This window comes from Arvicola amphibius, chromosome 12 (assembly GCF_903992535.2).
Source record: "Arvicola amphibius chromosome 12, mArvAmp1.2, whole genome shotgun sequence".
NCBI lineage: Eukaryota > Metazoa > Chordata > Mammalia > Rodentia > Cricetidae > Arvicola > Arvicola amphibius.
Window position 1 is genome coordinate 44531346 of NC_052058.2, and position 23551 is coordinate 44554896.

Sequence of the window (23551 nt, forward strand, 5' to 3'; positions counted from 1 at the left end):
ATTCAAGTTCTAGAACTGGAAGAAAAGGAAAAGAAGGGAAGGGGGGATGTGACACTGACTAAGAGGGAAGAAAGGAAAGGAAGGGATTGGGGTGTGGCTCAGTTGTAGTGATTGCCTAGCTGTACCAGACCCTCAGCGCCATTCCGGTGCCTCAAGCCAAACCAAAGTTCAGGCAGTGCGCTCTGTTGTCTGTGTTTCCCATTTGCCCTGCCTTTGTTCCTTCCTCCAAAGAAGAGTGGGCATTGCCGAGAAGGAGTAGACAGCTCCCCTCAGGCCTGTCTTATCCAGAAGGGTTTCACCTCCATTCATACCTCCATACCCCAAACTGGCATTCCTCTGTTTAGCAGGTAGAGAAGGAAGCTGACCTCCCCTAGGGTTTTTGCTGACCAGACTGGATGCTTTAACCTCTGCAGTGTTTCCAACGTCTCCAACACCCGTGACCATGAGCCCAAGCGCATCCTGCCTTCCCGTGTTGCACACAGCTGCTCCTGTACTTCCAGGGTGCCAGGCCCTGTTCTAGAGAAAGGAGATCAGAGGGTAAATTAAGGCAGTCATTGAATCACTTATTTTCTCTGCAAATATACTAGTACGATGACTGTGTACAGGCAGCGTGAATCCATCCTCCTCAGTAAAGTCAAACAGAATGTAAAAATTGCCATTTTTATTTAGCAAAGGCACAGGGCCACACTCTGGTTGGAAGGGCATGCTCTCTCCATTCTTGTCTGGCCAAGGAAGAAGGGTGGCCTTCTGGCTGAAGTGATGTAACTCTGTGCTCCCATAAAGCCTATTGTCATTACCATGATTCATGTGGCTGCTGGGAAGGGGGCCTGGGTTTGTGTGCAGTGGGCGAAGTAATCGGAGTGAGTGCTTCTCCCTCGAGACAGGATCAATCACTGTTCTAGAAGATGGTGACATTTTAGAGAGAAACTCTGAAGAAAATGTCATGCTTAAAAATTAGATTCAAACACACTCGCTCCGGATTTATTTTTATTGCACTCAAATGGATACCCTGATTGATTACCAGCCTTACAAATGTTTAGCGCACTTCTCACTTCCCTAATAATCAGAATAATCTAATTTTCAACGTCATTTAATGTACTCCATTCAAGGTTATAATAGATCATATTTCTAACAAAGCACACCAATTACATAATGAATCATACAGGAGGGCCAGCATTCTGATTCCTTCAGTTCTAAGACCACGTCAAGCGAAGTCTTAGAAAACACATTCCTCTAAATGTGGTGCATGTCCCAAGTCTTTGCTGGCACTGGGTAGGGTTTCTTTCTCCTTGCTGTTGATTGAAAGACTTTTCCAGAAAGCTTCACTCTACACAAACATTCAGGGGAGGAAACAAGACTCAAGATCCTTGCACTATACATTATAGGTACCTCTGGACAAAGGGACAGACATGGGGGCTGATTGATCTTCTGTGGTCATTACTCTGTTTGAAGAAATACTACGTTTTAGCTCTGAATATTTTCCTGATACCCCTCATAGCAGCTGCTGATGTTGTGGGCGTTTGAGGATAAGCCACGATCCTCTCCTGAGGCGGGTGGCCTCTGTATTTAGAACCTAACATGTTGGATTATGTGGACTGTGTATATCTCAAGAGATCTGCGTCACTTTGGGAAGCCACATGTGCTTTTTATATTGGTGACTTGGTGCCTACTCCCCCTGAGTCCAGATCTAGGGTAGTACTATAAATTCAGTGTGATTGCCTACCAGGTATAAAATGGTATTGGATCTTGGCAGTTATTAACAGCCCTAAAGGAAAGCCTCCTTTTATCTTTTGCTGTTGGAGAAGGGAATTTAGGTAAGGTGGCATGGTCCCGGGCCTAACAGTATTTATAGCCCACCGGAAGGGGACGATACAGCAGGTGCACTGGACAGCTGATGGGGACATAGCCCTTTGAGAACCCCATGAGCAATGAGTTCCCAGAAGGTGTAAACAGGAGCACACAGAAGTGTTCTGAATCCTGATGCAGACCAGGAAATGCAGCGGTGGGCTCTGAGGCTGGGGAAGTCGGGGCTGGGGGCTGGTCAGCATGCTTACACCATGTAGAATAACATGTGCTCATCTCTCTCTCTCCCTCTCTCTCTCTCTCTCCCTCTCCCTCTCTCTTTCTTTTTTTTCTGGATTTTCAAGACAGGGTTTCTCTGTATAGCTTGGAGCCTGTCCTGGAACTCAGTCTGTAGACCAACCTAGTCTCTAACTCACAGAGATCCTCCTGCCTCTGCCTCCTAAGTGCTGCGATTAAAGTCGTATACCACCCCCACTCAGCACATGTGTCCATATTAAGGTGTTTGGCAAGTAAGGCCTTGAAGGACCACAGCCCTCTGCATTTGGAGCTGACCCGAGAACCTGAAGAGGGCCCTTTAGCGCCAAGTGCCACATTTTAATGTTGACTGAGATTTCTGTCCTACCCGGTCCCACAGCCTTTCAGTCCCAAAGAAACACACAGAGGCCTACATTAATTATAAACTGGTTGGCCTATTAGCTCAAGCATTTTATTAATTAATTCTTACATCTTACAGACAGACAATTTTCTTGCCATAACCTCACATTGCAGACAAGATAGTGAGCGCTCTGTGGACTATTACTAAATTCATTCACATCAAGGGCTGCACCCTGAAGTCATTATCATTTCAGAGCCACCTCTGCCTATGCCATGCTGGGGAGGCTGTTCACACTGGAAAGGATGGCACTCTGGGGAAGATGTCACACTGATGAGAATGGTCCCCTGAGGAGGGTGTCACAGTGGGGAGAGTGTTTGCACTGGTGAGGGTGTCACACTAGAGTGGACACTCGCATATTGACATGTGGGTTCACTGGTTTGGAAGCCTTCCAGAACTGGATATGCAAGCTGTGACCAATATTAGGCTAGGACAGCTACCATCCTAAGTGTTCAATGACTGGTTTCCTGGATTCTCTACCCAGTATAAGAACCACATGGTCTCCAGGGAAGAGAGACTTTCTTTTGAAAGAAAAACACCATTTAACAAACAACAACATGGGCTGGACGGTACTACCGACTCTAAGGCCAGAGGATTGTGAGTTCAAGGTCAGCCTTGGAGTTCAAGGTCAGCAAGATCTGTAGGTCAAAGCCTGTGCCTGTGAAGGTGGCTTTGTCTTTTGGAGCAAAGGTGCCCTATTAGCATCACTCTCTGATGGACAGGGTAGCGTTGTCATAGAGAAGACAGGATCTCTGCATCCTTCTCCTTCCTCCCTGTACGAGTTACTTTATGTACTTATGAGGGTCTCTTTCTAACTAAGTCAGTCCCAAGGAAGCTGGAGTCACAATCCTAGAGGATCTCTGAATGCCTAGGAAGGAAACGTTTCAGGAGGATGCCACCAGTGATCCTGAATCACACTATCCCTGACACTGGTACATTGAATAGGCTCTATTCCGTGTGACTTCCATGCCAATGCTCCCACAAGTTGAGCACTTTCTACCCGGGTAGTCACCAAACATTATTTGAGAGTATGTGCGTGTTGTCATTGGTCCCCACTATACCTGACATGTTTGAAGGTGAATCTGATACCCTAAGAGCTGAAACATCACTCGCTTCTCCCAGACACCTCCAAGCCAATACTCGGCCCCCTGCCCCTTTTCATGTTACCAAATTCTATTCACGCTTTCCCCTCAACCTAGCATGCTCTACATTTTATTGATTGCAATTTGGCTCAAATGTCCTTTCTTTGGTGGCAATGTCTCTGGACAGTCCCTCCTTCCTCTTGCTGATTGGGCAAAAGACTCTATATATATATATCCCACATTCCGCTCCCGTGTGCATGTTCTCAGGATATAGCCACACATTAATCTTATGTTTAGGTCGGGGATGTTTGCATCTTCCCTCAGCCATGCATCTAGAAATGATGCAGACTGTTAGTTCAGACGAAGAAATTGGGAAGGGGTTGGTGCTCATCACAGGACAGCAAAACAGCATCTGCGTTGCTGGCAACCAATGTAAGGTGGAGAACTAACGGGTAGGTGTCATGGTGAGGGCTGTTACTTTTCCTGCTAGACGTCCTGTTCCTCAACTTGGATTTGTTGCGTATACAGCTTCCTAACAACCAAGGGCAGTTTTCAGCTTAATGGTATGCACATTAGAGTGTCCGGGAGCAGATTTGGTTGAAGGTTTCTCTTCCAAAAGTTTTCCTAGAACACAGTCCTCTTGCCTTCTGTGGTGTAGGCTCGATTGCGCTGTCACGGGGACCATGACAACCCAGCAAACCTAAAGTATGTCTTCCGTGTCCGAAATCTTATGAGAAAGTTTGTTCTCTCCCTAAGTCCAGATGTGACTCTTTAGGGAACAGAGTGGCTTTGTCACTAGTACCTCAGGGTAATCACTAACCCTGCCTGTCACTGGGTCCCCAGAATACTGAAGGAAAAACTGTGTGAATGAGTGGTGTCACTTAACTGACAGACAGCTTTCCTGGCCTCTATGTTTAATTTGCAGAGAATTATTTTCCCCACTATAAGCAATATTTGCAGCTGCCCGGTACCCATGCTATAGTCATCCCTCAGTTTTCTTGGGATGTTTCCAGGACACATTGCGAGTCTAAGCTCTGATGGTGTCCAAGCCCTTATGTAGCCAAGGTGCCATAGCTGTGCGATCTATTAATACACACACATGAACCATGCATTTTAAATCATTTCTAGGTTATTTAGAATGCATGCTACAATGTAAATGCTATACAATGCAAGGTCATATTGAGTAAGAAAAAATGACAAGAAAAATAGTCTACGCATGTTCAGTACAGACACGCTGCTCCAACTTCTTTTCTTCTTGAGGTTGTTTGTAACTGATACCATGAAGATTGACAATAGCAAGTCCTGCTATGCCTGGCTCTGCCCTCTCTACGCTCTGCTTGAAGGTACTTCTCTACATAGGCACTTCTGCACTCACCTACACACATACACACATGCATGCACACACACACATGCGCGCACACACACTGGGGAGGGAGAGAGTTTTAAATCTGGCACTTGCATATGAGAGAGAACATGGCGTTTGTCTTCCTGAGTCTGGTTTATTTCACTAGCCATAAAGATCTTCAGTTCCATCCATTTTTCTGAAAAGGCTGCGATTTCATTTTTCTTTATGGTTAAATAGAATTCCACTGTGTATGTGTGCTACCTATTCTTTATCCGTTCATTGCCCAATGGCTGCCTCTGCTGGTTCCATTTTGTGACTATTACAAATGGTGCAGCAGTGAACATGGTTGTGCCAGTGTCTCTGCAGCGTGCGGGCGAAGAGTTTTTCCTTTGCCCTCACTTCCTAACGCATTGCCCTGTCCATTGCTCACCCTTTCTCCTGTTCTGGGGTTCTCCCCAAGATTTGCCATGACCAGATAATAGAGTCGCTCAGTTTGTTCCCCATAGCCATCCACCAACAAGAGTCTAGGCAGGCTGGACAGCCTTTAATCCCAGCAGTTGGGAGGCAGAGTCAGGAAGAGCTCTGTGAGTTCGAGGCCAGCCTGGTCTACAGAGCAAGTTCCAGGACAGGCTCTAAAGCTACAAGAGAAACCCTGTCTCAAAAAACAAACAAACAAACAAAGAGTCTAGGTAGGCTGAGCTTCTTGTTTTGGCAATTGGTCCCCAGCCTGGAGCGCTGTGGATCCCCAGACAATGCTACTCATGGTCAGTTTTGTCATGGTGAGTATGGGGTGCAGATGCCCCTGTGTGTGCACAGCAACCGTATCTTGGATATGCTTTTTTTTCTGTTCCACCCTAAAGGTCTGGTCCTGACTTCACATTCATGCTGAGGACCCCACGCTGTGAGTGACAGTCACAGAAAGTCCTTTGTCACTGCCTGTTTGCTTTGCTCTCCGCTTCTCTTTGCAGACTCCAGGGAGTCTCTACCTGGGGCCTCAGCAGATCTCAGTCTGATGAAAAGGGGGAGTCACATTCCCCTGTTGCCTGTGGATGTGGGTTTAGTTGTGACAGGAAGGGCAAAGGAAAGAACTGTGAAGCTGGCGCTGGGATGTTCAGGGTGTTGTTTCTCAGGATACTTTTCTGTCTTGCTTTGGCCCCTTGGCATAAACATTCCCGGGAGGAGAAACGTAGATCTCTGTTAATGACAGGCATTCAAGTATATGACGCCAAGTGATGGTGAGAATGGCTAAGACGGCATGCTTCCTCTGCAGTGACTGTCCCCTGAGGCTCGGGATCAGTGGGACGGACAGAGGACTTGTGTGGTCTCAGCAGGATTCAGCCCTTTAATAGATGGACACCCGGAGCTGGTCTTCCTAGCGAGGAACTGCTTCGCTCACGCTGGAAGGCAAACCGGTGACAGCGCTTAGCGACAGTGTGTGTGCCGAGAGCCACACGGCACGGGCTTATTTCTGCTGGGTGACATTCTGACGGGTTTTCCTAGGCCAGGGAGTGGTTACTCCATAGCATGCCAGGGCAGCCAAGCCGAGAAGAGAAATTTCTTGCTGCATTCGTGTGCTAGACCCCAATCTTTCAAAAAAGAGGAAGTTCTGGCAGTCATTTTAGGAACAGTATGTGGCTGTGGAAACAGGAGGTGTCCATGTTCAAGTCTTGCTTCTGTAGGCCAATGGTTGTGGGGACTCTGAGATGCTCAGACTCAGCTTCTACATGTGTAACTTTTGAGTAGCAGCTCCTACATGGAGCTGTTGGAAAATTAAGTAACAGAATGTATGTGAGGCACTTAGCATGGCGTGGGGGCACCCCTCAGCCCTGAAGGGATGAAGTTAGGAGTCAGTGAGACAGGTGTTACTGCTCTTGGGACAAGCTGTACTTAACTCTGTGACTACGGCCAGACTAGTGGTTTAAGAAGCTAGTCTACCTGTCTGCAGAAGGAGACCTTATGTGTGAGTGTCTACCAGGAGGTTAAAATGTTTCCAGTCTTTGCTTTTTAAAGGTAAGGGCAAGGAATGGTCAAGGTTTCTGGTAGTGATTCTTATAGGCAGCCCTCCTTCCATCGTCCTTGCTGAAAACACACACACACACACATACACTCACATACACATATACACACTCTCACACAAACACACACACTCATATACACATACACATAATCACAGTTACACATGCACACATATACACACACTTATTCACACTCACAATTACACACACACACACACACACACACTTTCACTCTAGTTCCCTGCCATATCCCCACTGTCTGCATTAGCACCCGGCAAACAGAAATAACTGAAATGTAGTTCCAAAATCTGAGTCTCATTCACATTCATTCCTAGAAGGACTGGGAGAAAGGAAATTAGGATTGGCTAGCACTCCCTGCTCTACTATTCCAATAGACGTGCCTGTTTCCCAGGCTCCGGCCTTGGCCAGTCACTTTCTGGGCTGAGGTCAAACTATCCAGTTGCACACTCCACAGGACAACATGGGCACCTGGAATCCCATACATTTAATCTTATCTGGCTTGTCCCTTCCCTAGGTGATAGTTGTCACAGACCCTGCCCAGCATCCTTTACTCTGGCTCCACCACACAATCCCTTCTTGATTCAGAACTTCCTCATGTCTGCTCTGGAGCTTCCTGCCTCCAGTGACCTCTCCCCCAGCCATCTCTTCTTCAGAAGTAGATGGACTCGTCTGTTACTGTGACCACCAGACACAGCCCAGTGATCTTAAAACTCAAAGTCTCCTTGGCAAGACTCCCCAGCCTGCAGGGCAACCCTGAGCTATAAGCCTACATCTAGCCTGATGTCCAATCCCTGCCCATGGCATGACGTCGGTCCATCCAGGTTGCTCCTGACACCTCTATAAGCAAGTACCTTCCAAGCTCTCCCAGAAGGGGCTCCCATGGCCTCTACAAAAGATCTCGTACAACTCTGTGGTAGATTTAGATGGCCTTTTCTTCCATAAATGCAGGTAGGTGGTTTATTGACTGCCTCTACAGGCTTACTGAAGAAAGCCGTGTTTCCAAATACTGCCTCATTTGTTTTATGAGTTGATTTTTTTAAATATTTTCTCCTTAATTTTTAGAATAATCTTAGGAAGTACCAGCTTTCCATATAGCTTTTTTTCTGGTTTTAGTTTTTATTTTAGTGTTTGTGGAAGGGGGTACAGGGAATGTAGTATATGTGTGTGTGTGATATGTATGTGTGTGGTATGTGTAGCATGTATGTGCTGTGTATGTGTGGTATGTGTGTGGTGTGGGGGGGTGTGAGGAGAGGGTGTGGGGCATAGTATATATGTGTTTGTGTATGTGTGTGTGGTATGTGTAGTGTGTATTGTGGTGTGTGGTGTGTGTGCGCAGTGTATGTGTCTGTCCACTGAAGGCATGTAGACATCTTTCGTCATCTAAATGAACCACACATATGAGCACCCACACATCCACACATAGATTAGTCTTCTCATGGCTCTGATTTATTTGAAATTATGCACAAGATTCTCCACATTAATATGCTAGATGGGACATTAATGTTCCAAATGTTAGCAAACATCTGGAAAACCAGGGGTCACTTTTCCATCCCTCAGATGACTTATGGATGCAGGCCACATGGGCCTTCTAGACAGCTTACATGGCTGACTGTTTTAAGTGTGTTCATTCCTGACATTAGGACGACCACCTTCCCCACCCCCAAACTGTCTAAAGACCCACCAGTGAGTGTTTCATATGTGCAAGGACAGGCAGGGCAGCAACAGCTGTGGAGCTCAACCCATGCCCTTAAACTCTGCTCCCAACACTGGAGCAAGGTAAAAGACTGTGTGTGCTGTTCCACTCCTTCAATCCCAGCACTTAGAAGGCAGAGGCAGGTAGATCTCTGTGAGTTGGAGACCAGCCTGATCTACAGAGCAAGTTCCAGGACAGCCAGAGCTACCCAGGGAGACCCTGGTCAAAAATAAGTAAGTAAGTAAATAAATAATATAGAAACAAGGCAAGCAGTGGGTGACGTTTTGTTCAGAGTCAGAAGGCTAAGCCAGCCCGTCTCTTCCTCTATTCCACTGTCCTGCTAAGGCCATGGCCTCAGCCTCCATCCACACAGGACAGCTCCTCCGAGCACAGCTCTCCCTGAAGTAGCCCCTGCTGCCAGAGAAATAGAGCAAAGGACCCCCAGCTGGCAAGGAAAGGTTTGAAAACCCTGTAATCCCTCAGTTTAACATGCCCGGTGCCTGCTTTTACACAGCACGGTACACTAGAATGTTCTCTTTGCCCTTTGAGCCCAGGCTGGGATGGGCAGGGTAGTCGGTTGGTTGCTTTGTGCTTGTTTGCTTTGCAGTCCCGGGAATGAATGCACACATTGCATCAAGCACAAGAGGAAGCCCTTCCCATGACCCTGCAGCCCCAGGCTCCTTTCTCATCTTTACTCTTTCTCTGAGACCAGGTCTCACTGTATTGTCCCAGCTGGCCTTAAACCTTTGATTCTCCTGCTGAAACTTCTGCAGTGACTTGAGAAGACAGGCACTTGTCACCGAGCCTGTCTTCTTTGCCCTTGTTTGTAGGGTCAAACTGAAAATGATTCCTGGAGTTCACATGTCACTGAAAGAGAGACTCACTGTTGTAAACCATTGCCCTGCAAACATAGCCACCAGAAGAACACCCCCAAACCCAACAGGAGTGACCACACCTGCCGAGATGGAGGAAGGAGGGGAGTGGAACAATGTCCACGTGCAAAGTTAGGGGCTCCATTGCTGAAAGTCATATGGGGGAGGGTGTGTTTGGAATTGTCTCCATGGTATCATTAGTATAAAGTAATTTGAGAAGCATTTAGCCTCTGGACATGGTAGTACAGGGCTCTCCTTTAGGAAGTAGCTTTAGGAAGTTGGTCCAGGCCATAAGGACCTTGCTAAACTTTTGTAACGCTACATCCAGACTGATTCCTCTGTATCTGACTAACTACCTACAGAATTCTGAAGTGCCCCCTGCCTGCTCCCTGGCATAGTGGACACCAGTTGGCAGTTGCGGGGGTGTGGAGTCACCTGTGCAAGTCCTTACACAAGTGCTACTATGTGGCATGCTTGGGGATAGGTGGAGTCACTGAAATCAAGATCCCAAGGAATGAAAATGCTTCACTATACAGACATTTAAGGTGCTCTGGTCTAGGGCTGGTTCAATAGCACCTGCAAACCGCAGGGAAAGAAAGCCCAGCCTCTGACTCGCCAGAATTCACCTTTCTCTGTATGTCTGGGTTCCTACCAGTGTATGTGTGTCACATGCTTTATTAGAGGACAGGCAGCCTCCACCTTCCAGGACACTGTGTAGTGGAGGAAGCACTCTGGCACCAGCTCAGCCCACCTTCCCACCGGGACCGTCCTCCTTAGGTGCCTGCGCACCGACCACTCAATCCTCAAGTTCTGGAAGAAGTAGTCTCAGCAGTTAGTGATGTAGGCAGGTCCCTGAGTTCATGTCCTTGGAGTTCATTTACGCAAGCAATCCAGAAATCGGTCTTTAGATTCGGATTAGACTGTACTTCTGTGTTCTCCTCTCGAGCATTTCAGTACAGTAGTTACTGGACGGCTTCAGACCAGCTATGACCCGTTATTCGTGCAGTTAGCAAGGAGTGGAGGGGTCAGATTGTGCGGATTTCAGACTGTAATTTCAAGCGTAGCTTCATTTGCTAAACTGAATATGGAAAAAGTCTTTGCAAACAAAATGCACCATTGGTGGCCTTTTCTCTTGTTGGTGACAAGAAGGTTTCAGGAAAGCCCTGTTTTCCTCTTCCTGGGTCCATGTGGGGGCCTGCAGCTCTCTCGTGTTTCCTGCATTAAATTTTTATCGTGTGTATGAAAATCAATATTCCAGATACATGCACAAGTGCACACATTAAAACGAACACGGCTTCATTTATTTCCATGATTAGACATTCAGATAAAAGTGCCCGGGTGTCTGTTTTCATATTCATAGGTCGGGTCTGTACATCAGAGGGATTTGTAGAAGTGACACTTTCATTACATCCATTTCATTTGCAATATGATAGCGGATCGTAAATATGTTACTTTCGTGCCACCAAATCTGATTTGTAGCACTTGGCCCCTCAGCAGGAGAATGCCTCGTGTTTATGAAGCACCTGTACTCTAAGAAGCGCTTTGCAAACATGGGGCCAGGTCCTATCACACGTGCATAAATCACCCTCCTGGCCACTGGCCGGGCAGGAACACTCAATGACTCCTCTGCAGACCACTAGGTGACAGCAAGGCTGTTAATTTTAGGAGGCAACAGCTCAGATGAACTCTGTCCACATACATGCCCCCTCCCCGCCCAGAGGGATGGAACCCCATGTAGTGTGGAGCTGCAGGCCGCATTCCCGCCGCCCTGCTCCCGGCCGCCTGTCTAGCTTATGCCCTGAAATAACAACACACAAACTGTATTCATTTAAACACTGCCTGGCCCATTAGTTTCAGCCTCTTACTCACATCTTGATTAACCCATATCTAATAATCTGTGTAGCACCACGAAGTGGTGCCTTACTGGGAAGATTCTAGCATACGTCCATCTTGGGCCGGAGCTTCATTGCGTCTCGCTAAGAGAGGAGAGGTATGGCATCTGCCTGAGGCATGTGCCTCACTTCCCTCTTCCCAGCATTCTGTTCTGTCTACTCCACCCACCTATGTTCTAACCTATTAGGACAAGCAGTTTCTTTATTAATTAACCAATGAAATCATCAGATAGAAGACACACCTACATCAACCCCATATTTAGTCACCCATCCTTCTTGCCATTCACTGTGAGTTGGGCTGTATTAAGCTTCGGGAATACCGAGGAAGTAAAATAAAGCCTGGTGTTTCCTATAGTCCCTAGAGCAGTGGGGCGAAGAGCGGGCTCTGATACAAGCTGACCATGGATGCCCCTATATCCCTATGCACTGTCTTCTCAGGGACAGACTGGTGGGAAGTAGCTTGTCAGCCCCCATGGCCATTGTGAAGGGGTAGCTGTGTGCTTTGTGGGAGAGAGAAGTTTGAGGCTGTTGCAAACCATAGTTCCACACCTCAGGCTCCCAGAGAAAGGGATCATGGACTCTCTGCCCATAGCCCTCACTGCCCCTCAGTGAGGACCTCATGCCCACATCACCACCTGAAGCCACAGTGAGGACCCTCGCACAGCGTTTGGCACCCAGAGTTCTCAGTTCTTCCCAGAACTTCATAATCACTTTGTGTGGCAGTCCTCACAGAGCACACAGCACTGAAGACCCACGGTCCGTGTGGAATTCAGAAACAATGAGGTCACCCAGCAAGATGCAGGGCCGCCACAGGATCCATATCTTCTGCATCCTCCCAGGTTGCCATGAGACATGGAGGATGCTGTCAGGTTACAATAAGCGGTCCAGAGTTCAATTTGCAGTAGATAAGATATCAGGGCTGCTGCTTCTGGGAGGTTTCATCTCTCTAGTGTCCAGAAGAGCTCCATTCAGAGGCAGAGGCCTTGGAGAAAGAGCACATTGCTTTCTGGGAACAGCTACTCCAGAGACAGCCCCAGGGCCTGCTTGGTTTCTTTGCAGTCTCCCCCTTTTCTGCTCTTCTGTGCATTTCGTGGAAATCTAGCTCTCCTGTTTTCACGAAGGGGGTTTTCCATCTCTAAAAAGGGAAAGACAAGAAGCTGCTGGCCCAGTTCCTGTGGGATTTTATGAGTTTAAGATACTGACTGCCCCTCACTGGAGCTGCCCTGCTGTGTGTTTGAGGGTCAAAGGTGACAACTGGCCTCTGGTTCTGGTCAGGGTTGTTGAGTAACTATCTGTTCAGAGAAACTCTCTCCAAAAGGCACATAGTGTAGGGTCAGTCACGTGAAGGTGTATCCTTCAGTATGCCATGTTCATGGAATTATCAGCTCTGTACCTCTATGAAGTCCAGATACCTTCCCGTCTTCAAGGAGAAACCCTACAATCATGATTCCTCCTCCAATCTCCTTCCCCCCAGCCCAACCCTTCCCAACCATTGCTGTCTGTCTATGGATGTTGCATACAAATGGGAAAGTATGGTACAAATGGTACATGGTGTGGTGGTTTGAAAGAAAACGGCCCCCAAAGGGAGTGACATTATTAGGAGGTGTGTCTTTGTTGGGATGGGTGTGCTCTTGTTGGAGGAAGTGTGTCATCATGGAGGCAGGCTTTGAGGTCTCCTATATGCTCAAGATACCGCCGAGTGTCTCAAACCACTTCCTGTTGCCTTTGGATCAAGATGTAGAATTCTCTAGCACCATGTCTGCCTGCACGCCACACCACCGTATTCCCAGCTGCCGTGCTCCCTGCCCTGATGATAATGGATCAGACCTCCGGAACTGTAAACTGTCAGTACAAGTAAATGTTTTCCTTTATAAGAGTTGCCATGGTCATGGTGTCTCCTCACAGCAATAGAAACCCTAGCTAAGACAGAAGTTGGTACCAGGGACTGGGATGTGGTTGTGATAGACCTGGCCATGTTTTGTTTGAAGGAATATGAACCCTGAGACTGTGGATTAGAAAAGCAATTTAATGCTTTAAGCCCTTCTTATGGGGCCATCCTAGTTGGAACATGGAAGACAGAGGTGCTGAGTGTGATCTGAGCTGTGGGCGCCTGCACCAAGAGGTTTCTAAAGAGAAGAATTTTAGTATGTTACCTAGAAACCATTCTTGTGATGTTTTGGTGAAGAATGTGACTGTTTTTTACCCTTGTCTGAAAAGTTTGCCTGGGGCTAAAGTGAAGAGTTTTGGATTCATTCCCTTGGCAGAGGAACTCTCAAAACAGGCTAGTATAGACTATTGTGTGATTACCAGTGTTAACTCTAAGGAAGATTTATAATGAAAAGGAGAAAGCTGAGCAAGGGAAAATATTTGAGGGGGAAAAGGAAACCAGGAAGTGGAATGGAGCTAAATCCTACCTTCAAGGAGATAAAGAGGTTTAGAAATGGAACAAAGGGAGTGGTGACAAGTGGGTGGCAAGATCCCACCCAACTAAATTTCCAAGGTAAAGAAATTAAAGAGCTGGGTGAGATGGTACACACCTTTAATCCCAGCACTCCTGAGGCAGAGGCTGGCAGATCTCTTGAGTTTGAGACCAGTCTGGTCCACAGAGGAAACTCCAGAAGAGCCAAGCTCGGGTAGAGAAGCTGGGCATCAGAAAAAGAAAGCCAGTGAAGACGATTTGAAAGATCTGTGAGTTCAAGGCCAGCCTGCTCTACAGATCCAGTTTCAGGACAGCCAAACTTAGGCAGTGAAGGAAACCATCAAAAACAGAAACTTGGTGAAGATGTAAGTGAATGGGGGAGGGGGGGCGTGTTCCAGCCCCAGTTAGCAACAGGACCTGGCAGCTTTGGACACATGGTTCTGGAGTTAAGGACAGAAGAAAGGGGCTATGGAATTTGTCCCCGTGACTAAAGAAAGCAGCTGAGGCTAGGCATGTGTCAGGGGTGTCCCCGAGTAGAGGCCTAGAGAGGCCATTGCATGAATCTGTGAAGTTAGAGCCTGGATTGCTTTGAAGACCACCAGATGCTAGAGATAACAAAGCCCTGGGGTTCCTGCCACAGAAAACTGCTAACAGGGAGTAGAACCAGCCCAAAAGAAAGAAGTGTGTTACAGCCAGCAAAGCTGGAAGGAGTTGGAGATCTGAAGTTTGATGTCAGACATAGAGATGCAGAGTTTGAAGTTTGCGTCGCTGGTTTTCAGTATTGCTTTTGTCCAGTATTTTCCCAGTATGCTCCCTTCCCTATGTTTTGGAACAGTAATGTATATCCTGTGCCCATTATCCATTAGAAATATGATCTGCTTCTTGATTTTGATTTTACAAGTAATTATAGCTAAGAGATTGCATGAATTTCAGAAGAGACTTTGAACTTTAGACCTTTAAGTAACTCTGGGATTGTTATAGACGACAGGAACTTTTGAAGTTGGACTGAAGGCAATTTTACATTGTGATATGACTAAAAGCCTTTGGGAGATAGAGAGTGGAATGTGGTGGTTTCAAAGAAAAAGGCCTCCAAAGGGGCACTATTAGGAGACGTGACCTTGTTGGAGGAAGTGTGTCCCTGTGGAGGCAGGCTTTCAGGTCCCATATATGCTCAAGATGCTGCTAAGTATCTGAGAACACTTCCTGTTGTCCGTTGATCAAGACATTGAATTCTCTAGCGTTATGTCTGCCTGCACGCTGCCACACTCCCAGCTGCCATGCTCCCTACCATGATTATAACAGGCTAAACCTCTGGAACAGTAAGCTGCCACGGTCATGGTGTCTCTTCACAGCAATAGAAACACAAAGCCTTCCGCAGCTGGCTTCTCCTCTCAGCACAGTTCTCAGAGTTCATTCCCAGTGTGAACTGCGTCAATATTTCATTTCCTTCAATAACCAAGCGAAATTCTGCAGTTTGATGAGCCATTTGGCTTATTGTTGTCCACAGATGGGCAAGTGGACCGTTCTGCCCCAAGGCTGTTTGGGTTGGCCGTAGGAACGGTGAGATTCGTGGTTGCATTTGTCATGCATATTGCTGTAAAGTTAGTTCTCTGAGGTGTGCAGCAGGAAAGGGGCTGCTGGGGCCATGTGGTAACTGCAGGGATTATCAAAATTCTCTCAGGGCGGTTTGGGAAAGACTCTTGTTGCTTAGGTTTGACCTTTGTGTTGGCTAAAGCGGAGGCGTGTCAAAGAAGAGGGCTAATGTCTCCTACAAGAGCCTGAAACATCTACATGCAAGCCTTCAGGATATAGTATCCTCTCCCTGGCAGAATAGCATTCCTTGAAAGAGCCTAGGGGCCACCATCCTGCCATTCTGGGCTGCCCACCTCATTGTGTGCTGCTTCTGCTGTGTTGTGTCTATACACACACACACACACACACACACACACACACACACTTTACAACATGAGGCCTTTTACCCCATCTCCACATCTCCAAAGAAGGTCTGTCTAGTCACAGAGCTGCAAGGGAATACCACAAAGCCCTGCTCGGGCCTCTGTTTCTCTATCGTCCAGGCACTGAGCAGGAAGGTACCAGCCTGTGTTCTCCTGGGTGTCCACTTCCTTGATAGTAAGTGGATCTGGTAAAGAGAGAACTTGGCAGCTCTGCCACCTTGAAAGGGGATTAGGTGAATTCTGTGGTCAGACCTCCAGGTTCAGGTATCAAGACACCCACAGAGTGCTCCCAGAAGTGCTCCCTCCTGGCCCTGTGAGCTGCTTACACCGACAATGACTTCTCTGTGCCGTTGATGGCTCTCACTTCCTTCCACTCCTCCCCGCTCCCCATCCTGTCTCCCCTGTCATGCACCCCCCTCCCCATCTGCTGTCCACATAGGGCCTGAGGACTCTCCTGGTATGGACGCTGTGTGTCCTGGTGACCTATGTGCCCTTAGGGAGGTGGCCAAGCCAGATCCTCTTAGGCCGATCAGATTATACCCTGGGTCATCTCACATCACACATGCCCAGGTCAGGCTGGCAGCCAAGGTTCTGACACCCCAGCGAATGTGGACTCCCTGGAGGGGTCATGTGATCTGATATCACTTGTCTGCCTCCCTGGGTTTTGGGTCCCTGCCAAGAGCTAGAGTTTGGCAGTGTGCTCACTTACAGCCATGGGGACAGCTGGCCCTGGGAGGGAGGAGGCTGCCCCATAGCTCTGAGCCATGAACCCTGCTGTATGCCATGTCCTGCTGGGCTGGGATGTGCAGAGCCAGGTGGCACCTCTTTGCTGAGGTCTAGCCAGCCACAAGTGCCTGGGAACTGGGTCTCTGAATGGATGCTAGCACGAATACAGTTGTCTTGGAGGATTTTGTACTGTTTTAAATAACATTGTAAATATGGGGTATTGCTTGGTTCACAGAGGAAGTCCAAGCCTAATGCAGAAAGGACGCAGACCACAGCCTTATCACCCTCTTCTTAGGTACCAGTTAGCTGATCTGAAAAAAACCAAAAAGTAAAGAAATGAGACTCAGACAGGCCACACCTCACTATGAAGCAACTTCACTGAGGGACCTGTCTCCTGGATAACAACGACCTGTCAGCCAGGGTTCCTCTGATGCAAGAAATACTGTGACCAAAAGCAAATTGTGGGGTGGGTTGCTTCATTGTCCAGGAAACGTTCCATCACTGAGGGGAGTCATGGCAGGAAATTAATCAGGACAGGAACCTAGAAGCAGGAACTGAAGCCGAGATCACGGAGGGATGCTGCTTACTGGCTTGCTCTGCACGGCTTGCTCAACCTGCTTTCTTATAACACCCAGGACTGCTCGCCAGGGGTGAACCAGGCCCCACCATGTCAGTCACTCATCAAGATATGCCCTATAAGTTTGCTTACAGGCAATCTGAAGGAGGTCTTTTCTAGGTTGAGTTTCTTCTTCCCAGATAACTCTAGCTTGTGACAAGTTGACGCAAACAAACAAATCACTACCTGGCCAGGACAGGATCCTTGCAGTTCGACCACTCAGAACACCCTAGGGCCCTTCCCACTCATGGCTTGCAGCCTGCATTGGCACTTCTTACAGGTCAGGCTTACACAGACTGTGCACACTGTGTGTGCACACTGGGCACCGAGAGGAGCAGGTGTGGTTCTGCCAGAGGCAGCCGGGTTCCTGGCAGAGAGCAAGCTCCTCCTCTCCTGCTGCTCCTATTCAAAGTGTCAGGGCTGGGAACGGGGGTGGGGGGTGGGGAGGATGTGGGGGATGGGAGGTTGAGAGGGTGGGGGGGGCTTCTCGCTCAGGTGCGTGACCTGGCCCTCCCTGACCTCTCATCTCCCTTTTTCCAGCCGTCAGGAATGACAGGAACAAGAAAAAGAAGGAGCCTTCAAAGCAGGAATGCACCGAGAGCTATGAGATGACCGCGGAGCTGGACGACCTCACAGAGAAGATCCGTAAAGCCCACCAAGAAACCTTCCCCTCACTCTGCCAGCTGGGTAAATACACCACGGTAAGAGCCACCTGCCCAGGATGCCAGGGGCGTGGGCACAGGCCCTTGGGCACCCACATAGTTCCCATGTAGTTTCCTGTGCTTGGCAAGGATGCTCGGCCCGTCTAGCCCTGGGCCTGCCTGGCAGCCAGGCAGGACACCTGGTGGCTCTCCCACCTGTAGCATCAGGACAGGGGCTAAGGCAGTTCTTCACCACGAGTGCCGACCGTGTGATGTGATGGGCTGCATGTCTCTTCTTGGGGATTCCGGTCTGCTCAAGTTAGAAATTTAGCATTTAGGTTGCGGCAGACATCTTACCTGGAGAGGATCTGGGGTCCATCTTTTAAATATCAATTCAGCTATAGATTCCAGGCAGGATTATGGGGCTGTCAACTCTCTGGGTCATGGTCTGGCTTCTAGGAAGGGTGTGCATCATCACAAGAAAGCCTGGAAGGGTTCGGGACAGGGCAATCTGGGTCTCACGTGTTCCATTTGTTGGTGAGAAGTGGCTTTTACTAAGGTTATAAATCAAGAAAGGGGCGGAGAGAGGGGTAAGAATTGGTGGGAAACTTCAGTTGGGGGATACTCCAGGTGGGATCATGGGAGTTGGAATTTTCCAAGGCAGGTCAGCCTCTGTTGTGTTCCGTAATGGACACTCCCAGTTTGTGGCACACACTGGGCACTCAGGAGATGCTTGAGGAATGAATGCAGAGATGAAACTAGACTAAATTCTGCCCTCTTTCAATGATTCATATTGTTGTCTAGCAAATGTGCCTAAGGATTCCCCATCCCTAGTTTGGTGAAAGGCATGCCAGATAAAAACACGAAAACCCTTAGGCTAAAAAGAAACCATGATCATTTCAGGAAGGAACAGGGACAGTGAGGAGAGGAACTTTGAGGCCACATTTGAGGAGTACTTGGTGTCCTGGGCTTGGATGATAGTGCCTACCAGTAAATGGCAGAGGTGGCTAAGGCAGGCCTAGAGGGCTCCGAATAACTTGGTGCTGGAACATGCCAGTTGGGTGCCCAAGGCTCCTATAGGAGCAGAGGCTACGGTGATACAGGGCAATGGGTTCCCTGGCCAAGCAGAGAATCGTGCATGTGTGGAAGCTGAGAAGGATGGAGAGTGGCACCTCCCGAGCCCAAAGACAGCAGAGGCAGGTGGCGATCCTGAACTGCCACAGCTTCCGACTCCCTGGGGATGGCTGGAAGCTTCCCACGAGTTTCTGGGATGTGGGAGCAGCTCTATCCAGACCACACTGAAAAGCCACAGCCCAGAATTGGGGGCCTTTTCTGCTTTCAACAGGAGAAGCAGAAATGTTGGCCTACCTGCTGGGCCAAGCCTAGACCCCAGTGTTTGGGGGTTCATTGTCCTAGTCCAGAGGAGGACAAAATTGTCCAGGAAATTGTCATTTTTCACATGGGAAGAACTCAAAGACGGGAAAGGGCAGGTATCTCAGAGCCAAGGGTCACATCTCGCTCAGCTCTCCTCAGCTATGTGGTGTGACCAAATGACTTCTCTCCCAGCCACGATCTCACCTGTCCTTAGAGTGCTGTCATGGTTGGGAGGATGAAATGAGATAATTCTAGAACACTCCTGGAAGGGGACCTGGCATGTGGCAGGGACTTGACAGAAATACCACCCAGCACAAAGCCATCCTCTGGACGGGGACTGTCTTGGGCTCAGCAGGTGACAGCACGTGAGGGGGTGACTAATGAGGAGTGCCAGCATGCAGGATGTTTCCCCGCTTTGGAAACAGTTACCAGCAGCCACGTCACAGGCACCATATTATTGTATCGGGCAAAGTGTGGAGGTGAACCTTAGCCTGAAAGGTAGACACCGGTCAGGCCGGGGCAAAGGGCACAGCTGAAAACAGCACCCCATGTGGTGGCAAACTGTGCCAAGAAGAACGAGAAGCAGGAAAGGGGAAAACATACAGAGCCTTCAAAGTCTCTCCACATCCACGATGGAAGATATTTGACAGAAAATCTTTGTTTTGTGGCTATCACCTTTGCGGCCGGTATTTACCAGGCAGTCAGCATTTGCAGGAACTGTGATCAGGACCCTCATCTTTTTCTCCTCCTGAGACCCTGTGAGTGGGGACCCTTGGCCCTATGTACACATGGGCAAACCGAGCCATGAAAGGATCAAACACTTCTCCTCTGTTTAGTGGTCCAGTAGTAGACACAGGACAAACTGTACCATATGCAGTGGCTTAGGCAGACAGAGCTTGGGCCTGTAGGAATCCACAATTAACAGGAAGTCCTTGCTGTCCAGGAACAAACCACACTCCCAACACCAGAAAACCATCAGAGGAGGCAGGTCCCCTGGAGAGGACTGGGAGATCCAGAGCAGGAGAGGCAACCCCGAGGATAACCACTCCAGGGACCATGTTCTCCTGACCAGGGGCTCTCACTCTTCTCCACATGGCGGGATCTAAGCATGGCCTGGTCAGGCCCCCATACCCTGACACACAAGGTGAAATCTCCCAGTTGAGATTGGTGGCGGTGGTTTCCTCTAGGGACCCACATCCACGTGTGGCCTTTGTCCCTATGAGATCACTCACACATAAGGTACAGCTCTCAATAGGCAGTCCCCAAGCTCAGATAAGCAGCCCCAGTAGAGAAACACCCCAGCCTCCTTGCCATCTTGGTAGGGATGAACCGAGTTTTTCTGCCAGCATTCTTCAGCAAGGTCCAGCCCCGGCTACCCCATAGTGGGCATTTCTGACCCACTCCAGCTTCCTTTCCTGTAATACTGGATCTCCTTCCAGAAAAGTGCCTCATCCAAATCTTAAAGACTGGAGGCTGTCCATGTAGCTTCCTGGACCCCTTCCCATGCACCCAGCTTTGGGGCCAACCTGCTGTGTTAGTTCCATGTTGCAGGGTCAAAATGTCCAACAGAAGCAACTCAGGGGAGGAAATACTTATTTTGATTCATAGTTGCAGAACATGTGATATGGTAGAGAAGTGTGGGGGTACTTTCACTCACGACAGAGGAGGACGTGGTTGAAGTGACCAAGAAGCCGAAGTTACAGCAAGAAACAGTGACTAGATAAGACTTTCATAGTTTAGCCCCTAGTGGCCCTGACCCTGCTCCCACTAGACCTCATCAATGAATTTTTTTCCACTGTCTCCAGAGACAGCATCATCTGCCTGGGACCAAGTAATCAGACATGAATCTACAGGGAACATTTCAAATTTAAGCCATAAGTAAGGCCCAAGTCCTCCGTGGGGGACCTTTTCAGTAGAAGGGGAGAAAAAGAAATAGAAGTTCCTCAGAGGCCAGCCCCTCCCTGCTGGACAGCAGGACAGTCTTCAGGATAGTGTATCGCCGCTGTCCCTTGCTGTTCCAGGCACCTCTGGCTGCTCCTTTCTTCTTGCCATCTCTGCACTGATCTGGCTTTCTTTCCAGCACACGGGACTTCCAATCCTTTCTGGAAGCAGGTGGGAATGCCCATAAATAACAGCATGCATCCTCTGCACGCTCCCAGTTCCGAACCCAGCCTTTGGTAAAAGCTTTTTATAGGGAGGCAGTTGCTTCAAAGGCAAGCAACTTCCTGCCCCTCTCCTGGGGCGGCACACATTTCAGGCGCCTGTGGCATAAGTGGGCAGGGAGGAATCAGAGAGCAGACGGCCGTCTGGGCAGACCTTTCTCGGGGGCTCTTAATTCCCAAGTTATAGTTAGTCCAGTAGGGATCCATTGGCAGGTTCCAGGGAGAAGCAAGAATGGATGAGGGAAGGACACACACCCACCGCCCACTGCCCCAGACCTAAACAGGACGCCCACCAGCAGGCTCTCAGCTTCATCTCTGCTGCTCAGGTGACACTCACGGTGTCCCTTGAGTCTGGGCTCCTCATCTCTATGGTCATTTCCGTGGTATAGATGTCCCGTGTAGATAAATGGTTCAGGGAGAAAAGGGTCTCAGAGAGTCTCACACCATTTATGGCAGAAAAATCATGCGGAGTGGAGGGTCCTGCCCTGGAGCCTGTGGAATGGCTTGACACCATTTAGAGCCAACTGCTTGGACGCTAGAAAAGTAAGGTGGTGACGGGGACCCCAGTTTCCCAGCACAGGCTGCTTTCTCACTGCAGTTCATTCCCTAGTGGGAACGGGTGGGACGGAAGCTGTCCCAGCAGAGGTTTGTTAACCTGAACCGTGAAGATTCAAGGTTCTTTAGTGCTCATGTCTGGAATGATTCTGCCACAGACAGAACTTACCAGCAGGCTCTGGGAAGAAGTATGGCAGCAGTTAAGTGTGAGCGATTAATCCCTGGCACCTGCAGGGGCGGTTTGCTTTTGCTTTTTTCTTAAGAGAAATCTCATGTGTGGTTGGCTAGGGAAGAAGAACCTAGAATTCAGGGAGGCTGACTCCTAGGACAGAATTACCAGGTGGGGGTAAGACTCTTTGGGGAGTCATGAGACCAGAGTTCTGACCCCCTCCATTACCTCACAGCTCAGTTCCCTGTACTATACATACCTGCCTGCCTGCCATGTTCCCATGACGCCTGCCATGTTCCCACCCCACCTGACGTGTTCCAGCTGGATGTATTCAGTTCTTACCTAATATTAGTCTCGGGGAGCTATCTCAGTAAGGTTTCACTAGCTGGGTAATGTGAGGAAACATTTTGCCTCCCATGCCGGGGGGAGTGGAAGTCTACACCTCAGGTGTGAGCAGGGCCATGGCCTCTGACAGTCCCAGGGTGCCCCCGACAGCTTCTGCCTTAGGTGGATGTCTCTACCTTTTTTTGATTTGGAAATCATGACTTCCTCCATCTAGCTTCCCACGAGCACCATCTCCACAGGCAAACATGCCTAGCTGTTATGTGCCAAAGGACATGGGGGCCGCAGTGTCTAGGGTCGCGTTTATTGACCAGAAAGATGCTGGTCTCACTAATGGCATCTTCAGCATGGTGGTGCTGGGACCTTGTAGCTGTCTCATGAGAGCATCCGACCAGGAAGGAAATTGCAAACGTAATGCGAAGTCTAGTGACCTTGAGTTCTCTCCAGGAAATAAAAGAGACGAAGCACCAAGAAAAGCATGGCTGCCACAGCCTGCCTGCCTAGGTGAGCGCCATCCTCTCTGCTTGCCCGGGGAGCCTATACAGGCCACTGCCATTCTCCAGGCTCTAGCCTCCTCGTCAGCCAAATAGAGGCATAATTGTACCGACCTCATGGAGGGCCGTGGATGGGATGCCGAGTAGAGAAGACAGAATGGCCCCATGCCTGAAGCAGTCTAAGGAATGGCTACATTAAGAGCATGTATGTGCATGATGTCTCCATCATGGAACACATCAGTAGAACACAGAAGACGGAGCAATCTCACAAATAGGACTTGGAGGACAACCGGCCTCTTGGGAAAGACAAACAACTCCAGACCTCAGAAGCTCGGCTTCTCGGGAGAGGCTCTCAACGTTCCAGAGAACTTTAACTCAATTCTTCTGAGATTTTTTTTTTTTTTTTTTTTGTAGCCTACACCCCAAATGCTAGCCCTCGGGAGACAGAGCAGGGATGATGGCCAGACTGGGCTGCACTGTGAGACCTTGACACCGAGAACTAGGGTTAGGGATGTGGTTTGGCGGGTGAATCCTAGCCTGGCATGCACATGGCCCTGGGTTCCATCCACAGCTCCACGAACAAAGAGAAAAAAGAAGAGATTTCTTTTCTTCACTCCTTAGCTTAAAAATTCTCAAATAAACCACTGACCTGCCCAGAAGCTGCCAGTCAACCACAGACAGGTTTTTAGGCATGGTGGATCTTGCCTCTACTGGTGAGGTTTT

The 23551-nt window shown here is 48.9% G+C and overlaps 1 protein-coding gene across 4 annotated transcripts in view; it reads left to right on the forward strand.

Moving 5' to 3' along the window:
• Positions 1–23551, forward strand: part of Rarb (retinoic acid receptor beta) — a 459458-nt gene that overhangs the window by 427194 nt on the left and 8713 nt on the right. For all 4 annotated transcript variants that reach the window (XM_038349069.1, XM_038349070.1, XM_038349072.1 and 1 more), the window contains one exon: positions 17632–17792. In XM_038349069.1, coding sequence (XP_038204997.1) covers positions 17632–17792 — 161 coding nt within the window. The remainder of the gene's footprint in view (positions 1–17631; positions 17793–23551) is intronic.